Source organism: Musa acuminata, chromosome BXJ2-2 (genome assembly GCF_036884655.1).
Source record: "Musa acuminata AAA Group cultivar baxijiao chromosome BXJ2-2, Cavendish_Baxijiao_AAA, whole genome shotgun sequence".
Lineage (NCBI taxonomy): Eukaryota > Viridiplantae > Streptophyta > Magnoliopsida > Zingiberales > Musaceae > Musa > Musa acuminata.
This window is the reverse complement of record NC_088339.1, coordinates 32,568,714-32,587,603: the sequence shown is the minus strand read 5'-3', so window position 1 is coordinate 32,587,603 and position 18,890 is coordinate 32,568,714. Positions and strand designations below refer to the sequence as shown.

The 18,890-nt window shown below is 36.5% G+C and overlaps 2 protein-coding genes across 5 annotated transcripts; both read left to right on the top strand.

The window, feature by feature from the left end:
• Window positions 1-2,045: 2,045 nt before the first annotated feature.
• On the top strand, window positions 2,046-6,035 carry LOC135584431 (plant cysteine oxidase 2-like). Of its 4 annotated transcripts, none has more exons than XM_009391650.3 (6): window positions 2,046-2,736; window positions 4,019-4,137; window positions 4,234-4,393; window positions 4,532-4,594; window positions 4,667-4,756; window positions 5,546-6,035. In XM_009391650.3, exons 1-6 carry the CDS (start codon window positions 2,496-2,498, stop codon window positions 5,668-5,670), a joined length of 798 nt encoding a protein of 265 aa, XP_009389925.2. In that variant the 5' UTR covers window positions 2,046-2,495; the 3' UTR covers window positions 5,671-6,035. The 4 variants fall into 4 exon arrangements, with proteins under 4 accessions (XP_009389925.2, XP_009389926.2, XP_009389923.2 ...); XM_009391651.3 differs by having other exon boundaries at window positions 2,047-2,736; window positions 4,535-4,594; XM_009391648.3 differs by having other exon boundaries at window positions 2,047-2,736; window positions 4,532-4,756.
• Window positions 6,036-9,761: 3,726 nt separating this feature from the next.
• On the top strand, window positions 9,762-17,577 carry LOC135606146 (histone deacetylase 1-like). Its single transcript, XM_065096974.1, has 7 exons — window positions 9,762-10,431; window positions 11,148-11,588; window positions 12,274-12,504; window positions 15,657-15,748; window positions 15,821-15,893; window positions 17,099-17,170; window positions 17,267-17,577. The coding sequence occupies exons 1-7, from the start codon at window positions 9,901-9,903 to the stop codon at window positions 17,375-17,377; spliced, it is 1,551 nt and encodes a 516-aa protein (XP_064953046.1). The 5' UTR covers window positions 9,762-9,900; the 3' UTR covers window positions 17,378-17,577.
• Window positions 17,578-18,890: the final 1,313 nt, after the last annotated feature.

Sequence of the window (18,890 nt, the reverse complement as noted above, 5' to 3'; positions counted from 1 at the left end):
ATAAGGAAAACATTCATTCTTATATTGGTTCAAGATATGCATATAAATTCTTTCTTAGGAAACACTTCTGAATATGAAAAGTGACACTTCAGTTGTGAGATGTTTCTTTCTAAATTCATAAATATTTAGAAATTATTTAATCCCTTGTCCATTTTTGTAATATTTCCTAATAAATAAATCTATTCTCAAGAACTTGTATGCAACAAACTTCTGAACTAAAAAACAAAAATAAATCTAACTTTTTAGAACCTTCTAACTTTATGCATATTATTCTCTCTTTAGCCTTACCATATTACACTAAAGAGCAATGGCACCTCTTCATCATCAAGCTATGTGATATGCATGATATGATAATTCAGCATAATTATAAATATATAGGTTTTGATTGAATTATCATATATTCAAAAAATTGAAGCTATATAAAACAATCTCGATTGGAGAGACATAAAACTAAGATAGATGGCATAAATCAGTTAGAGAGAAGAAAAACATTACATAAATGTTAATAAAATAAGTGCATAGCACAAATGAGAAATTCATAATGTACCAATTTAAAAACCACTTGATGAAATATAGAGGGATAGATACCAGACTTAAATTCATGACATGATCTGGTACAGATAAAACATTTAATCAGATCATCATGGATTCTAAAAATAGAAAAGAATAGTATAAAATAGTATTATATAAAAAAATTACATCTAAAATATTGATCGATAGTGATGTATATGATCCATTTACCAAAAGTTAAAGGTTTAAAATTCATCTGATATATTTTTGAAGATACTGACGAGTTTAGATATTAAAGATTTTAATAACTCGATCTTGGATTCAAATTCGGCCTTCGTCACTTTTTATGTGAAAAAAAAATTAAACACATCATCATCAAATCTTAGGAATGAGAAAAGAATTCAAGTTTGCATACATTAAGTTTGCAAGGAATGTATAGGATACCTCAAGTTTGCATGATAACAGTTTGGATTTTGTCTTTATGGAAAAAAAATATTTTTTTTTGAAAAGATTCTACTTTTCAAAAATTTTCACTCATATTTTAAAAAAATTTCAAACACCCCTACGTGAAAAGATCATTTTGCTTATTCTTTGGTCGAACTCATCGTTGCATATAAAAGCCACCTCCGTTGACTCGTACAACCCTCATACGAGACAGTGATAGTGAAGGCATGTGCCCCTCTCATCCTTTCGCCCCTATGGCTAATGACGAGGGCAGGCAAGCTACCCCCTCTCTTTTCTCACTCACCGTTGAGAGCGTGAGGGGGGCTTTGCAAGTGATGACTAAGCCGGGTGCGTGATCACCCCCTCTTCTTCGTTGCTCATTTATGGATGGTGTGTTCCTTTCCTTCCTCTCTTGCAATCGATGGTGAGGGCTACGAGCGAGGGATGGGGGTGGGTTTGTGAGCGACGACAAAGGTTATGAGTGAGGGGAGAGGGTATGTCTATAAGTGGTGATGATGAGAGTTACGAGCGATGGACTCTCGCATGAGACATAGCTAGGCAACAAGCGATTGTTGAGATGTGGCCAAACAATACGCGATTGTTCGAGACATGACCAGGCAACAAGCGGAGGGCGATGGTTAATAGGTATAATTTTTTTTTAATTATTATTTTATTTTTGTTTTAAAGTAGAGGTACTCATAAAAAAAATTTACATTATCATAAGATCCTGAAAATAAGAATGAACTTAATGTATATGTTACTCTCATAGTTAAATACCTTGATGGTAACTTATCAACAAGGAAGATATGAATTAAAGCTTAAGCAAGACACGATTACTCAATCACACAGCTCCACATTGACATGCAATCAGCATGTAGATTAGGCTATCAGTGCTGCTTGGATGTGGCTGGGGCTCAGTCCACATGTGTAGACACCAGAAGAATGAGATCATAGGCCTCAAAGTAGGAAAGGAGGTCATGATGGGGCCCCCCAGAGAGAGAGAGAGAGAGAGAGAGAGAGAGAGAGAGAGATGCCATGCTAAAAAGCTGTTTTGAGTTTTAGCCCACAGGAAAAGTGGCCAGCCTTCCTTTCTTTGCCCATTGTTTCCCATACAAAACTGATGGTATTTCCTCCTCCTTTCAACACTCTCCGCCTCTTCCTCCCCATTCTACCCCACCTCTGTCCCTCTCTTTCATCCCCCTTAGGTTCCATCTCCATCCCCAACTCCCATCTCCTCCTCCTCCCCATGGTGAAGCCCCACACTCCTTGAGAATTTAGATTGTGATGCAGTAGTATGTTGCCTTTGAGATCTTCTCATGTAAATATTTAGCAGACTGTGTTTCACACAATGGGACGCATCTCCTTCGTCTCCTCTTTCCTCTTGCTTCCCACTCTTCCAATGAAATGAGTCCCACTTCCCTGTGCCAGGATAAAAATCCAATCTTTGCCTCTGTTTTCTTTTGCCATCAAGGACTCCAAAGGCCTCACCTTTTTGGGTGTTTTTGGATTGGTTTTGTGTTCCTGCCTCGAGTCCTTCCTTGATGAGGGTGCAGGGGGAGTTGGCGGACCAGAGGACGCCAGAGTTATCGGCTGTGGCGAGGGAATTGACCTCGGAAAAGAGGCGACCATCGTCGAAGAAGAACAAAAGGAAGCAGAAGAAGGTCGGGTCGACACCGTCGGCGGTGCAGAGGCTGTTCGAGACATGCAAGGAGGTGTTCGCTGACGGAGGGGCTGGGATTGTGCCCTCGCCGGAGGATGTCGATCGCCTTCGGTCCGTTTTGGGTATCGTCTATACTGCTTGCTTGTTACATTGACGTGCAAGGTGTCACTTTTAGCGCTGATGCATGTTAAACTGTTTTAGTTTGTGATCATCACAATAGAATGTGCAGTTTTAGGAATTCAGATTATTCAGATTACGTTATGTTTGCTTGTTTTTCTTGACAGTAAGAAACTGTTCAATTTATATGAATATGGTGAATGAAGTGCTTTCTTTGATTGCATCCTTACATGACATTTGAGTGGTATTGTTGGTTGGTATTATGATATTTTGCTTCGAGCATTATTCCTTTTTTGCTTTGTACCTGTGATTATTTTTCTTGTTTTATTTGTGCATCTTTCTTGTATGGTCATGCAATGTACGCTTCACCCAGCTGATATTTTTGAGTCTTGCTTGAAAGATTGCTTATTTTTGAACTGCCTGTGTAACCAAGTAGGACCATAGCACAGTCTGCTTTCTTAAGATATCAATTGTAAAACCAAGCGATCATGGATTCTAAATTCTATTCTTGGTCTGGATTTGGTCTATTTGGTGAGAAGGCACCAAGTGACATCATTATAGTATTTGCCAACTTCATCTTTGATGTCAATATAGACAGGCTGCAAATCTGCATACAGACAGCAACAGAAGGAAGAATTTTGGAAAGATGCAGTTTAGGTTTCATGATTGTGCGTACTTATAATCATGGAGGGTGGGTAAGGGGGATGTACTTTGAGTCAACATGCATGTGAATTGCACAGCATTGGCGGCGATGGCATGAGAAGAAAACTTTCCATGATGCATGGTCAATGCTGATGGGTTGTTGTGCTTTTAAGACCATGCAACCAAGGGCTTTCTTTACACAATGTATCTATAACAGGAACTGGGGTTGACCAGTATACGATCTGTCTGATATATCTTTGAGGTTGCTAAGTACATTTGCAGCTCAACTTTTTGTTCTTCACCCTTTTTTTTGGCATCCTTGTTTTTTTTTTGTGTTCGTTTACATTCTTTTCAAGTAAAGATGGTACCACATCTTGTCTTGTAATGTTCAAATATGTTTCATCCTTTATTCTCGGATTAAAGATTAAATTTGTTACATGTACATTTATAGTTGTTCTTTGAGCTGACTCTATGTAAGTGTGGGAAGCTAATCAATGATAGACAAAATACAGATTTTTTATGCAATTTTTAAAATTTTTTGGTGCATTATACAAGGTGGGAACTTAGAACCTGTTTGTTTTTGACGCATCTAAATGAAAATTTCTGTTCCTTTTCTGACATTTGCAATTATGTTCCTACTTGCAGATTATATAGATGCATCTGATGTTGGTCTTACTCAAAATATGCCATATTTTCGACATGGTGCATCCACGAGAACTCTGCCAATTACATACTTACACATTTACAAGTGTGACAAGTTATCGGTACTCAAGGATGCTCTTTCATTACACTCAAGAATGATATCTGCAAAATGCTTCAGCTGTTTGACCACTTCCCTGTTTTCTGTGTGCAATGTGCAGATTGGCATCTTCTGTTTGCCTCCATCAGCTGTCATTCCACTCCATAATCACCCAGGGATGACAGTATTCAGCAAGCTTCTTTTTGGTTCCATGCACATCAAATCATATGACTGGGTTAACGTGCCTCAGAACTCTAATGAGATTGTGAAATCCTTACACTGTAAGTTCCAGTTGTAACTATCTGATACTCAGATAGTAGCTCTTAGATTTAATTTTTTTCCTTTTTTTTTTCTTTTGTTGATCTATTTCTGCTTCTTGCACATCTCTATCTGTAAAATAATATGTGGCCCCCTTGTAGCAGTTCAACCCCCAGGATTGCATTTGGCAAAGGTGAAGACTGATTCCATCTTTACTGCACCTTGTAAGACATCTGTGCTTTATCCAGAAGATGGAGGTAACATGCACTGTTTTACCGCAAGATCATCCTGTGCAGTGCTGGATGTCCTGGGGCCGCCTTATTCAAACCCCGACGATGGAAGGGACTGCACATACTACAATGAATTTCATTATAAAAGTTTTTCTGGTATGTTGGGCAGAATATTCTGTTTGGCTTATGTTGTTCTTACTAAATTTTGCTTTTATCGACTGTATAAACCTTCATTTGATTTGGGGCATCTCATAGTTTGATGTATGCTGATTTTTCTTAGGAAGGGAGGGGAGACCCTCCACCAAGAGACATTACCTCTGCACCCACCTCGCTAACGATTAATAACCAAAACCTCTTCTTGAAGAAGAGGAAACCAACCACTAGGCTAAGATCTGGTTGGTTTGCATGTCATGATGTGATTACTTGTATATATGTATGTATGTATGTACAATTTATATGTATGTGTTACTTCTTGATTCAAGGGGCCTTACTCATCAAACTTAACGATAATTAGTCATTACAGATTTGTGTTTCTAGCATCGTTGAAAAAAGATTTTTGGTTATACTTGGACCAAGCAGAAAACAGTGTTGTTCATGTCATCTGTCAAGAAAACCATTTGTTATGCTGGTTAGTTTTCATAAGAAGTCAGCACTAAATATTTGCAAAGCTTTCCAGGAAATATTTTGGAACCAAAACCTGGTGTTGGTGCCATTGTCATCAATTCATTTGCTTCTGAAATAAATCAAAATTCTACATTACTGTGTGTGTATATATAAAGTTAGATTCAAAACTTCAGCACTACATTTCTAGGATATAGTCCTTACAAGAAATTTGCATCTTCAGATGCATTTTTCTATTCAATTCTGAGAACATGTTTTGTGCTCCATTGTTTTCTGTTATATGATTGCTTGTTTAATATTACCAACCAATTTGCTCCATTTCAGGAGATGGGAACTTGGCACCTGAAGAGGATGGAGCGTATGCTTGGCTTGAAGCGAAGAAGAAACCTGATAACTTCTTTGTAGTTGGGGCAAAATATAGGGGCCCAAAAATTATAGAGCAATCATAAAGTTAGGATGATGCTACATTCTTGATGCAAAAGATGAAGATGCTGGAATGTGTAAGTACAGAATCCTAACATATAGGGAAAGACTTGGGAAGTGTGTCTGAGCTTCAACAGACCTTTTGATTCTTAGTTAAGTGCCAAGGAAAGAAGGAATGAATGTATCCATTGCTTAAATGTGTTTATGATACCTGGTAGAGAACATTCCATCCATGTTATTTTGTTTCAGTAAATTTGAGTTTAAGAAATATAGAGGAAAAGCTCTTTTGAACAGTGAAGCTAAAATGCTGACTTTTAATGCTCCTCAGCCATGTAATCTTCTTGTACTGTTGGTTGGTCCAAGAAAATTTTCCAGGTTTAGCATCTTTAAAGTTGTGCTCACCCATGTCTTGATTGTTATGGATTGCTATCTGTGCCTTCTATATTCTTCCATGGGATAGAATATATAGTAAATTTCATGGTAACAGCTATAATTCTACTGTCCTGACAACTGTATTTGTTGCAGTCCTGAATAATGTGTTGCTTGTTAATAACCATTTCTTTCCACATTTTTGCTTGTAGATGTAATGGCATAAAGTTGGCCTTAGGCCAGCTTTTATAAGTTGATTAGGCTCCAACAAAATTGATTAGATCTTTTATTGGAGCGTAGACTTGGTATATTGATATGGTTACTTAAGATATGAATCTTGAAAATAGTTTTCTTAAATATAAAAATATTTTTTTTTATATCATAGTGAAAGATTCATATATTAGATAAAATTTATTCTAATATTGTAATAGTTGGTTGCACGTAAAAAGCGAACAAAACTAAGATCGAGTTAGTAGACTAATTAATCTATTAGGCTTGGGCAGTTTACCTATTAGGTATGAGTCCTTATATCAAAACTAACCTATAATTTGGGTATGGTAATAGAGGTCGGATAAGAAAGGGTTGACTACGCCTTTCTTATAACGAACGGATTAGTTTTATATTAATAGTATACTACAGTTAAAGGTTTGATGAGTATATTATTATTACTTTCATATCAGATGATCAGATGTATATTATTATTAATTTCATATCGGATGGATGTGTGTGCGTAATTTCTATCGAATTCTCAAAATAAGCCCATAAATTTGAGAATTTTTTTGTAGAGCATCCCAATTTTGAAAATTTCGCACACCCTTAGTCACATGAAAAAAATCATTTTATCCTTGCTTTTGTCGAACTCATTGTCACCTCCACTTGTAAAACCCCCTCGTTATCGATCGTGGGCGAAGAAGGAAGGGGCCACCCCTCGCCTGCAACCTTCGTCGTTGGCCGTGAAGGGGTTGTGCAACTTTCTCCTGTGCCCTCCTCGTTGTTGACTATTAGCAAGGAAGGAGGGGGTGCACTCTTATCATCACTCGCAATCCCTCCTCATTATTGGCTATGGGCGAGGAAGGAGGGGGGCAGCTTACCCCCACTTATAACCTTCATCACTGGTTGTGGAGGGGTCATACAACCTCTTTATTATCATGGACTAAGCTGGTATTTTCAAAGTCATGCAACACCATCATGTGTCAATGCATAAATGGTCAACCTTCTCGAAATCTATTATGGTCTTATTAAGACCTATGGATAACAAGACGGGTTAAAGGAATCATTTAACTCAGGATCCCATAAGTAGATGTTTTAGCAAACACTTGATAGACAATGTAAATTACAAACATATGTTTCGTAAGCTCTGAATGGTTATATGACGGACGTTCCAAGGTGATTCGTTGCCGCCAAAAGTCCTCACAAGTATCCAATGACACTGTTATTGAACAAGACAACAAACCAGTCCTAGATAATACCCTAAAGGCCCATCCAGCCATATGCCACTCAAGTAGCTCCAAAGTATTATGCTAGTTGACACTCTATACCACTCTACAGAGCTAGGAAACCTTCAAAATCTTTAGCTACTTGGATGGTATATTTTTAGGTAGTTTTGTCTTATCACGATGATTGCATATAACCTGCATTTAAGATGAATACTTTTGAATCTTTTTAACTTTGGCACCATATAAGATGAGTTCAATCGATCAGAATAAGGGACCCATATAACCACATGATCTCACTCTTGTCTCTACAAGAGTTTATATCCTTGATCTTTGTTCAAAAAAAGCTTTGTGCCTTTGCTTTATATTTTTTCTTCTATATCAACTTCTCGGTTTGCATTAAGTTGATAATGACCCTCACACCTATTATTCTACGAGTTAGTTTTTCATTGAGTCTGATCTCCACACTGACTATAAATGTGCATTTGTTTCCTGCAAGATCATGGACGACTTCTCGTCGCTCACTCTTTCCATTGAGCTTTATAGAGTTATCATTTTGAGGTGCCCCCCTTAACATGTGCACTCTGTTACACATGATTATCTCTCTTAGATATCTACCCTATTATAATAAATTTTCTCCTTGTATCATTCTCTCTAGAAGTTTCTAAAACCACCATCCCCTTGGATTACTTCGCCTTGCTGAATAAATTATACAGTGTTTCACAATTGTGAACGCATTGGCTATATTATGATTTTTCGCTAATATAATCCCCATGCATCCCTTAAAGCCAAGTAACATGCTAAACCTACTATACACTTTAGCCTCCCATGGATGTATACTTCTTATGCCAAAAATAAAGTTTTTATGCTCCATGACTCCGAGTTTTAGTTACCTTGGAATGATCATGAATAGTCCATCATCACCATTGTAAGCTTTACATAACTCTTTTAGTCGTCGAGCAACTCATCCCTTCTTGCACAGTCTCATCCTTTGTCAAGTACCATTGTTTGCCTTGAGCACTATCAAGTTTGGCTACCAACTTCGAGCTGTAGCTCAAACTCAATTATCCTAACCTTTGTGTGTTGTGTTCTTCCCAACTTGCTTGTCATTATGGTGTCTCTTATGAGAAGGGTTGATTATTCCTCTAAATGTCAATCTCGAATGTTCGCTCTTGTAAGCGACTCCTTTCCCTACATCTCTATGCTCGTTTCCCTTAGACGATCACGTGTGTTAGTTGCCCTCAACGTAGCCTCGTTAGGTCCCCTAAGTTTGTATGTTAAGTATTTATAAGTGTGCTTGTCTTGCTCTGATACTATATATCACAGAAGTAGTTGATTTTACTTAAGTTGTGTGTCACCCTTGTATGTTAATTTATAAAGGGTTAGCCTTATCGAAACCTCTTATTATCTCATAAGGACCTGTAAAAGAGAAGACAAGTTAGAAGATACATTTAACTCAGGATCCCACATTTTAGCAAACACTTGATAGAGAATGTAAATTACAAACATAAACTTTCAAAGTTCTGAATAATTACATATTAGAGGTTCCAAGATGATCCATCATGACCACAAGTGTTCATAAATTCTCATATGATATTACTATGGAACAAGATATAAAACTAGCTCTAAATAATATCCCAAAGGTCCATCCAGCAATGTGCCACTTAGATAGCTCCTAGATATTGTACTAGCTGACACTCAACGTCACTTTGTGGAGTTAGAAAATCTACAAAATAGTTCTCTAGATAACTTATTTTTAAGTAGTTTTATCTCTATGTGACGACTGCACGTAACTTACATTTACAATACTAAACTAACTACAAAAACTAATAAAAAAGGGGTTGTTAAGCTTACTGTAAGTCCTCTTAAAGCATGTATAAAATCGAAAGACATAAATATATATAGAATATTACATCAAACATCCTTTGTATATATTTATCTGCAACATTATGCTCTCTCATTGTCGTCAATCATTGATGAGAAGGGACAGGGCATGCTCTCATCATTACCCGCAACTCTCTGGCCAAGGATGGAAGGCGGCCCACCCTCACTCGTAATGTCCGTCGCTAGGTAGGTCTAGCATGAGAGAAGAGAACAACCAATAGATTGAAGGCTCGGTCAAAGACTAGGTGTAGAGCGATGATCGATCAACACACAATGATCATTTGAAAAAAAAAAAAGTCTTCTATAATTTTTTTTAAATTAAGGCTCTACTACTAGAGAAAATTTCAGGTGTTTTTTCGAGAATTTATTTTTAAATAAAAAAAAATCGCCAACCTATATAAACACACACACACACTCTCTCTCTCTCTCTCTCTCTCTCTCTCTCTTTGCGTCTCCCAACGTCTCCATTGTCTTAGGCTTAATTTCCCATTCTTTGTTTTCTATAGTCTATAGGATTGGAAAGAGGTAAAGAGGAGGAAGAGGAAAAGGAAGAAGGGAAGGGGATTTGGCATGGAGATGGGCGGCGGGAACTCGCTGCCGGGCGTGGGGCCGGACGCGACGAATCGGAAGGTGTGCTACTTCTACGACTCGGAGATCGGGAACTACTACTACGGGCAGGGCCACCCGATGAAGCCGCACCGGATCCGGATGACGCACGCCCTCCTCGCACACTACGGCCTCCTCAGCCACATGCAGGTCTACAAGCCCAACCCCGCCCGCGATCGCGACCTCTGCCGCTTCCACGCCGACGACTACGTTGCCTTCCTCCGCTCCATCTCCCCGGAGACCCAGCAGGACCAGATCCGCGCCCTCAAGCGCTTCAACGTCGGCGAGGACTGCCCCGTCTTCGACGGTCTCTACTCCTTCTGCCAGGCCTACGCCGGCGGCTCCGTAGGCGGCGCCGTCAAGCTCAACCACGGCCACGACATCGCCATCAACTGGGCCGGCGGCCTCCACCACGCCAAGAAGTGCGAGGCCTCCGGATTCTGCTACGTCAATGATATCGTCCTCTCCATCCTTGAGCTCCTCAAATACCACGAGGTTCGTCGATTCCTCTGTTCTGCTCCTTCTTAGGGTTGTTGCCATCCTAAATTTGTGGCTTTTATTTGCCCCTAGGGAACTGCTTTTTCTGCCTTCCGTATAATAAAATAATCGCATGACTTGTATGATAGAAGGAGTGATGATATTAGGTAAAGATTAATAATTTAGTTATTCTAAAATCATTTTAGCATGTGCTTCAAACATCTGGTGCCACAATTTGTTTTGCCTAACCTCAAGGGTGGAGTTTGTGAGGGCTGAATTAGGGCTTTTGTAAGCATAAGAGAAATGAAAATTGTCGATGTGGTTTTCAAGGAAGACAACAAGTGATATGGCTATCAACCACAGGAAGGAATTCTGATGTCACTAGTAAGACTTGGTTATCTATCAATGAAAATGTTAATTGCTTCTACAATGATGAATAGATGATCTAGTGATTTGTCCTTCAGCAATTTGAGACAATGGCCTTCATCACAGAAGCTTTGGTTTCCTAAGTCGTTTAGCTTCATAGATTCAGATGGCATTGATGATTACCAAAATGTATGTCCAAGTACATTTTATGCCAATGCTTTACTTCCCTTGGTTGTTTGTTTTGATCTACTGGATTGGAGAATGATTTGTTTTGTTTGATTAACTGATATTGTCTTCTCCTATGTCTATTTTTGTCTCGTATTTTTTGTTACCTTAAATTGTGTGTCTATTGGTCTTTGTGCTTTCAGCGTGTGCTATACGTGGACATCGATATCCATCATGGAGATGGTGTGGAGGAGGCCTTTTACACAACCGACCGAGTAATGACAGTTTCATTCCACAAATTTGGAGATTACTTTCCTGGAACAGGGGACATACGTGATATTGGATATGGGAAGGGGAAATATTACTCTCTGAATGTTCCATTAGATGATGGAATAGATGATGAGAGTTATCAATCTCTTTTTAGACCCATTATGGGAAAAGTGATGGAAGTCTTCCGGCCTGGTGCAGTGGTACTTCAGTGTGGTGCTGATTCGTTATCTGGAGATAGGTTGGGCTGTTTTAACCTTTCTATTAGAGGCCATGCAGAGTGTGTGAGATATATGAGATCTTTCAATGTGCCATTATTGCTGGTAGGTGGGGGTGGATATACTATCAGGAATGTTGCTCGCTGTTGGTGTTATGAGGTACTTTGATAAAACCAATACCGTTAGCACTCTTAATCCACATGTTTTTTCTATTTATTATGATTGTATTTATATTTCTAGGTAAAGTAACGGGCACATTATTTTTCTGAATAGCACTCCAATTCTGTGAAGGAGAAGAATAGAATTAAATAGTTACAAAACTTTCTTGTATTGTGTACTTTCATTGTTTCTTTAAGGTTTCCAAGTTTGTAGCGTTAGTTGTATGCTTAACCATATAGAAAAGAAAAGAAGAATTTTTGGATATGATCCAACATGTTTCTAGATCAAGCAGGTATGAACTTGGGTGCATATGTCAAGTAAAGTATATTGTACTTAACAGCGTGCATCTATGGGATCTATTTTTGAATATATATATACATATATATATATATATTCATATATATATACATATATATATATACCTACATATATATATATATATATATACATACATACATACATATATATATATATATATATATGTGTGTGTGTGTGTGTGTCTTCCTGTTCAAAAGCCATCCATTTTCTATCATCATCAAATTCTACTTGGGATCAAAACATAAAAATCCTTTAGCTTCAATTCCTTTAATGATGTGAACTGTATTTTTTAAGTAACACAATACTAGGCCTAATGCATGGTTACCAAGTTTAACATCTAACTTTGTCTGTGAACTTTCTTGATCAGACAGGAGTTGCACTTGGAATAGAAGTTGATGACAAGATGCCTCAACATGAATATTATGAGTATTTTGGACCAGATTATACTCTCCATGTTGCACCAAGTAATATGGAGAATAAGAATTCACGCCAGCAATTGGATGAGATCAGAGCAAGGCTTCTAGATAATCTTTCAAAGCTTCGTCATGCTCCTAGTGTCCAATTTCAGGAACGGCCACCTGATACAGAGTTCCCAGAGGTAGTTTTCTATGCTGAAGCCCTATTTATTGGTCTCTAATCCTTGTTACTTTAACATTTTGTTTCAATCAAATAGTCCTTATCTCAGCTTCCAATTATGCTAAATCCATATTAGTTATACAAACTCTGTCTTACTGGATGTGCAATAAAAATGTGTTAAGCAAATTTTTAATAAGAAAGAGTTCATTGCTGATTGCAAAAATGAAATGGATTGACTGCTATTTATATGTTGATTATTTTATTTAATAGTAAAAAAGCAAGTTCTGTGTGTTTCTGCATCGACTTGATTTTATGTATTGTTAGGAAAATTAACTATGAATATATATATTTTTAAGTCGATAATTATTACTTGATTGATTTTTGCTGATGTTCAGCACAATGTTGTATTTCTTCTTTTGAATATATAGATTAAATTAGGTGTGATAATTTTCATTCGTCTTTTTAGGGAGATAGTCAGTCTCTTATTACAAATGCACAATAAGTGTGCTTGATTTCTGGTTTTCGAGTTTCACCTGAACTGGTCAAAAACCATTTGTTTTGGTTTTGTTATGGCAGAAGCTGCACCAAAATCAATGATGAAACTAAGTAATTGAAACAGTTCCTTGCAGCTTGAGATAAAATGTAAAATGCATTGTGTTTTGATCTAGTTTAGGCTTTTTTTTTCCTGAAACTGGATTTCAGGAGGTCTCAAAAAACTAGTGGAGGCCTTTTGAAAGATAAGGTTGCGTTGGAGTTGCCAGATAACAACATTCTTGGAGAAGCTTCTCGTATCATCTCTTTTGAAAGATAAGCTACTTGATCATAAAAAACGACAAGCCACAATGTTCCAACTATTTAGGATCAACTGAGAGTCTTTTCCTATCATTGAGTCTTCTATAAGGAAATATCTCTAGTTAAATCAAGAGCTAATCCTTATAATTGTTTTTAGTAAAATATTTATAGTTCTCCCTCTATCTCATCCTGGAATCATTAATATTAATTGATTCATCTCGCATAACCACAATATCTATAGGTCTCTTTTCAATATGTCCATATTATCTAGATGATTCTTCCTCATTTTATCTTTCTTTGGTTCTCCACCTAGTTGTTCATAAATGAAAACAATTTTTCTATCTTGTCCATGCCAAAGCACATATATTGTCAAGTTGCAGTAGGCTCATAGGTTCCTCCTTTTTCACTTCCTCAATCATTTCGTAGATATCTTAGTTCTTTGTTTATTTCTTCTTATGCCAAAATTTCTTTGTTGTTTTACGCTAGATGGTGTCTTATCTTCAACATAGATCCAAATGGTATCTTAAACTTGTGTTAGTTGAATTTGATCAGAGTCAGACGTGTTGCTTGCTTTTAGGTTTATTATTAATGCTATCTCACTTGTTATCAGTGTTGTATATTACATGATTTCTATGTTCGTAGGCTCATCTATAAATTATAAATAAAAGCATTTAAATTATGAGAAATGTATGATTCTTTTGATAATTTTATGGTGTATAGATAGAGGTGGAAGATGACGTATAACATGATTCCATCATACTACTAGGGGTGACAGCAATAGACTGCATGCAGGTTATAAACAGCTAATGTTCTAAAGGCAAACAGCTAACATGCACAAGGCAAACTCATTTAAATCCTGCTAGATCGACATTTAAACCAAGGTTCAGAGGGATGTAAATTGCATCTGTGCAGGTCATTCAATATCTTCTTTTGCATATTTTCTACTTGTGCATTTATTAAAACTTTTTTTATTAGTATTTCAAACTTTGCTTGGGGATTTGTTCTATCAAATTTGCTGTATCAATCATGCCACACCATGTTGCTATGTTATCGTGGAAGTGAAATGTCACGGCTATAGGTCGTAACTTCAAGATCGGTATTGGTAAGTTCAGCGGCAAAAAGAAGGTTTTTGTCGGAGTGGGTTGATTGGAATCAGTCGTCCAATAGTGTAAAATAAAAAAATAAAAATTAGAAAAGAACAAAAAAAATACGATTGAGGAGTAATAATGAATGAAGGCATTTTATTTTAACTTATATACAAATTTTATGTTATAATGCAATTTATAAATCTAAATTAACTTAATTATATATTAAACTACATAAGGTATGTAATTCACACTGCTTAATATATGAATCATAGTTATAAGAAAAAATAACTAATGCATTAAACTGTTTAATGACAAAAAGCTACCGCAGAGACTCACATAAATTCATAAAATATATTATATCAAATACTCAAGGAAACCGTTCCAAAACTTCCTCGGAAGCTGGGACAATCTCGCCTTCTTCCATTGAGTCCAAGCACATATCCACTAGGATAGAGGGTTTTGCACTTGCTTGTGCAAGTTTGCTGGTAGTTGAAGCAGCGATGGTGATGCAACAACATCAGATAGTGGAGCAATTGGGAAAGGATGTCGGTAGCATAGAAGGTAAGTTGTCCGTCACCACTTCTCTCCGTCAGCCTCTCCCCTCCTGTTGATTACTTCTAGCTGGCGAGGTTTCTTGCTGTAATTGGCTGGGATCATCCAATTTCCCTCAATATAAGTCGACTCAACAGATTTCTGACTGGTTCTGAGCTGTTTCCAGCGAATTTTCAGCCACTGGTTGATTCTTAACATATACCTGATTTCTCAGAGAAAATTAGATTGCCGTCAATTGTCAGTTACAGTCAACCTTATCTCCATGTTGTGCCTTTTGCAAAATTAGGCTTGAGCTTGAGCATGTGACTAGCACAACTCAATGACACTGGAGATGGGGATTACAGTGGCACTTATCTTGCAACCAGGAGCCAACATGAAGAAGGTGATTTTGTTGACATTGCATTATGGACATTGCAGACCACCACTTGAGTGGGTATGCACACCCACATGCCACATGCTTTGTGGTACAAGAATAATGACAATCCTGGAGTTTGATACTAGTGAGTAAATATTACAGTCTAGGCTATGCACCTTATACATTTCCGGTGCCCTGTTGGCAAGGAATTATTTCAGTTGTCTTGTCAAATGTTTTCCAATCATTTAGTTTTATTAAGGGCAATTTCACTGTGTATGAAGAGATGTGATGCATACGTAATTTCACATTTTTTGTAAGTATATGAAAAATACACTTGAGAAAGTTGCCTCCCACTGTTTATTTCATATGTTGCTTGTCGATATTCAGCCAGATGAAGATCAAGAGGATCCAGATGAAAGACATGATCCTGAGTCTGACATGGAAGTGGATGATTCCAAGCATCCAGAAGATTCATCCTGGTATCTTTTTTTTTCATCTTCTTTCCTTGGGGTAGCATTCAATGCCTCTCACTGACAGATATCTGAGTACAGGAAACCTTTTTCGAATAATATCCAAAACATGAGAATAAAAAAGGAAAATATGGATCGTGAGCTTAAAGATCAGGTAGGGTTTGCTGATATCCTTTGTGCAAATCATAGCATATCCAACTACTTGTCAATATATGTGCATGTGTGTGTATCTGTATTTAAATTTTAAACGGCTATGATTGATTTTTACTGCAGAGCCTGTCGTTAGTGTTGTTTTACCTGTTATTGAGCTCTTAACAGCCATTTGCATATTCCATAGAGTTTGAGCACGTGAAAATATTGAGAGTCCGTTGTCACTGTTTTTTCTGCTCTAGGAGCTATTAATTTTAATGTTAATATAATATTTAACTATTATGTTATTATTATTAACATTAATTATTATTAAAAGACAAGCAACTTTGTTTATGCCTTCATACTTCTTTCACTATTTACTAAATTGTGGGTAAGCCATAGATGGGGTATATATCATCCTCTGTGAAGAGTTCAGAAGGAGATAGGGAGGATTGGAGAGGTAAAGGATGGATATGACATGGCATATCTAGGGCTTCGTTGTTGGTGTGAAGACAAATGCCAAAACCTTTCTTCCTTCAAACCAATAAATGACCTTGTTAACCGTACCAGCAATCTTCATGGGGAAGGACTAAAGGCGAGGCAGGCCTTAAGAAAGGTTTTTGTACGCGAACAATTTGAACATTTGGTTGTAGCAAAGGGACGATTTTGGACGTTTAATATGACATAAACATAACATGCATACACGTTTTCTTGAATTACTGAAATGCCTATCATTTGGAAGAGACTTTAGTTGGAAAATCTAAAAGGTGGATTTCAATTTTGTTCAAAATAAAGACTGATATATATTATATTTCCTGATTTATCGCTGTTAGAAATTCTTTGATTGGTTAAGATTTAGTTATCCAGAGGCTTGGCATATCCATGACGTATAACAAAATGCCTATCATTTGGAAGAGACTTTCCTTGGAAAATCTAAAAATGGATTTCAACTTTGTTCAAAATAAGACTCATATATGTTATATTTCTTGCTTTATTTCTGTTAGAAATTCCTTGATTGGTTAAGATTTAGTTATCTAGAGGCTTGGTATATCCATGAGGTGTTGGTATAACAAGAACAGTTTCATGATCTCTTCATTATATACATCCACAGGCATGATTTACCATTTGCATGGAGATTTCTGTATTACTTTTTTTCTTCATTTCCGCACAACATGCATGGAACCTTTTCTTCAGTTTTTCTTTTCATTTAATTTGGATACTATATTGCAGGAAGCTCAAAAGGTAGTTGGAGATAATGCGAAAGCTGTGGAACCCATGGCTGAGGAGGTCTCAGGCCTTAAGGTAGTTCTTATGATCTCTAATCAATGCACGGCTGAATCTCAAGTTATAGCAATGCTAATCAACATGCCTTATTTCCCTCTATTCATTGCATGTTAGGCTCCGGATGTTACTCCCATGGCCGTCGATGATCCTGGGAGTGTAAAGGTCGAACAGGACAGTCAAAACAAGATGTCTGATGCCGCAGCTTTTATGCACCAGAAATCCTGAGCATCCACCGATATCGGTATTCATCATTCTTAACCAAGCTGGATGTAAACAACCAGAATATGGTAGTGCAAAGATGAAATTGAATCTGCGCTTAAAAGTGTCATCATCCTATGCTAAAACACAATTTGATGTGTAATGTGATTCTCGTTTTAGTTGTACAGTTGAAATAGAATGATCCTAGACAATTAGGAACTTCTTAATACCTTTTATTTGCAATCTTTTATTTGTGTTTGATTGCATGTCCGAGATGGCTAGCACCAATTCTGCTAGTTTAATTCACTTGTTGTCAGGTCTTATGAACTTTGAAGTTCAATGGCCGAAAAAGAAATATTCATGTAATCGATCCAACCAAATAGTTGTGACATTTTATCATTTATGACAGCTCCTAATTTCCATTGCATTCACATTTCTTTCTCTGTTTGAGCCCTTTTAGAACAACATCACATGAGAAAAGAGTGTGTACCAACCAGTTCAATGCCATTCTATTATTAACATGTCAAATCTCCATCAATGAATTTGTTACAGTTCTCTGCAATTTTCTTCCTGTTCATGGTAGGATTGAGATAAATAGCTTTCTTTATTTCTTTCTGAGTTGGGACCTGTTTGAGCAAAAAATTGACAACATTGATTTTGAAGCACAAATGAAGTAGAAAAAGAAAGTTCAAATCTCACTCTTAATGGTTCCCAGAAGAAACCTATTGTCCACTTGGGGTTTGAAGTTTGAACAACACCATGGACTCCTTCAATTGGACTCCAAACTAATTACCTGTAAAATTATTTTTTGACTAGTCATCTGAAATTTATTCAGATTAGAAACAAAACATATTTGGGTGATTTCGTGAAAAATACATTTGTTTTTATTTTTCAGGCAGTAGTTTTAATTAAAAAATACATAAAATATCTCTCAAAAAAATTTATTTATTTTAATTAATTTTTAACTGTTATGACTCATTTATTATATTTTTTATATAAAAAATTATAATATTTTATTAAAATATTACAAGTGACATCATATTGTGTCTCTCTCATTATCATTGTCCATATATCATTACAATATAAGGTATTTAATTATATTAGTTGAAGCTAAGATTCTATTTAGATTATTTATAGTATTTTCAAATACATCATACAATGTTTTTATTGTGGTGACCAAAGTATTATAACAGATTAAAAAAAAAATACCATAACAAACTAAAATATTATAATAAACGAAAATTTTTGAGAAACAGTGTGAAAAAAATAAAATATAAGTACTGATTGAAAATATTTAAAATGTAAATATTTTTTTAAAGAAATCACCAAACATATTTAACTTTAATATATCTTGTTATTAAAAAAAATCATATTGTGTCTCGAATTATCGACTTAAAACATTTGATAGAATGTCACTGATAAAAAAGAAAAGAAAAAGCCAACGAGGAAATCGTCGCACGTAAAACTCGCTTTTCCATGTCGGGAGCAAAAGAGAGCGACGGCACTTTTGACTTGTTGTTGCGTATCCATATTACTATTT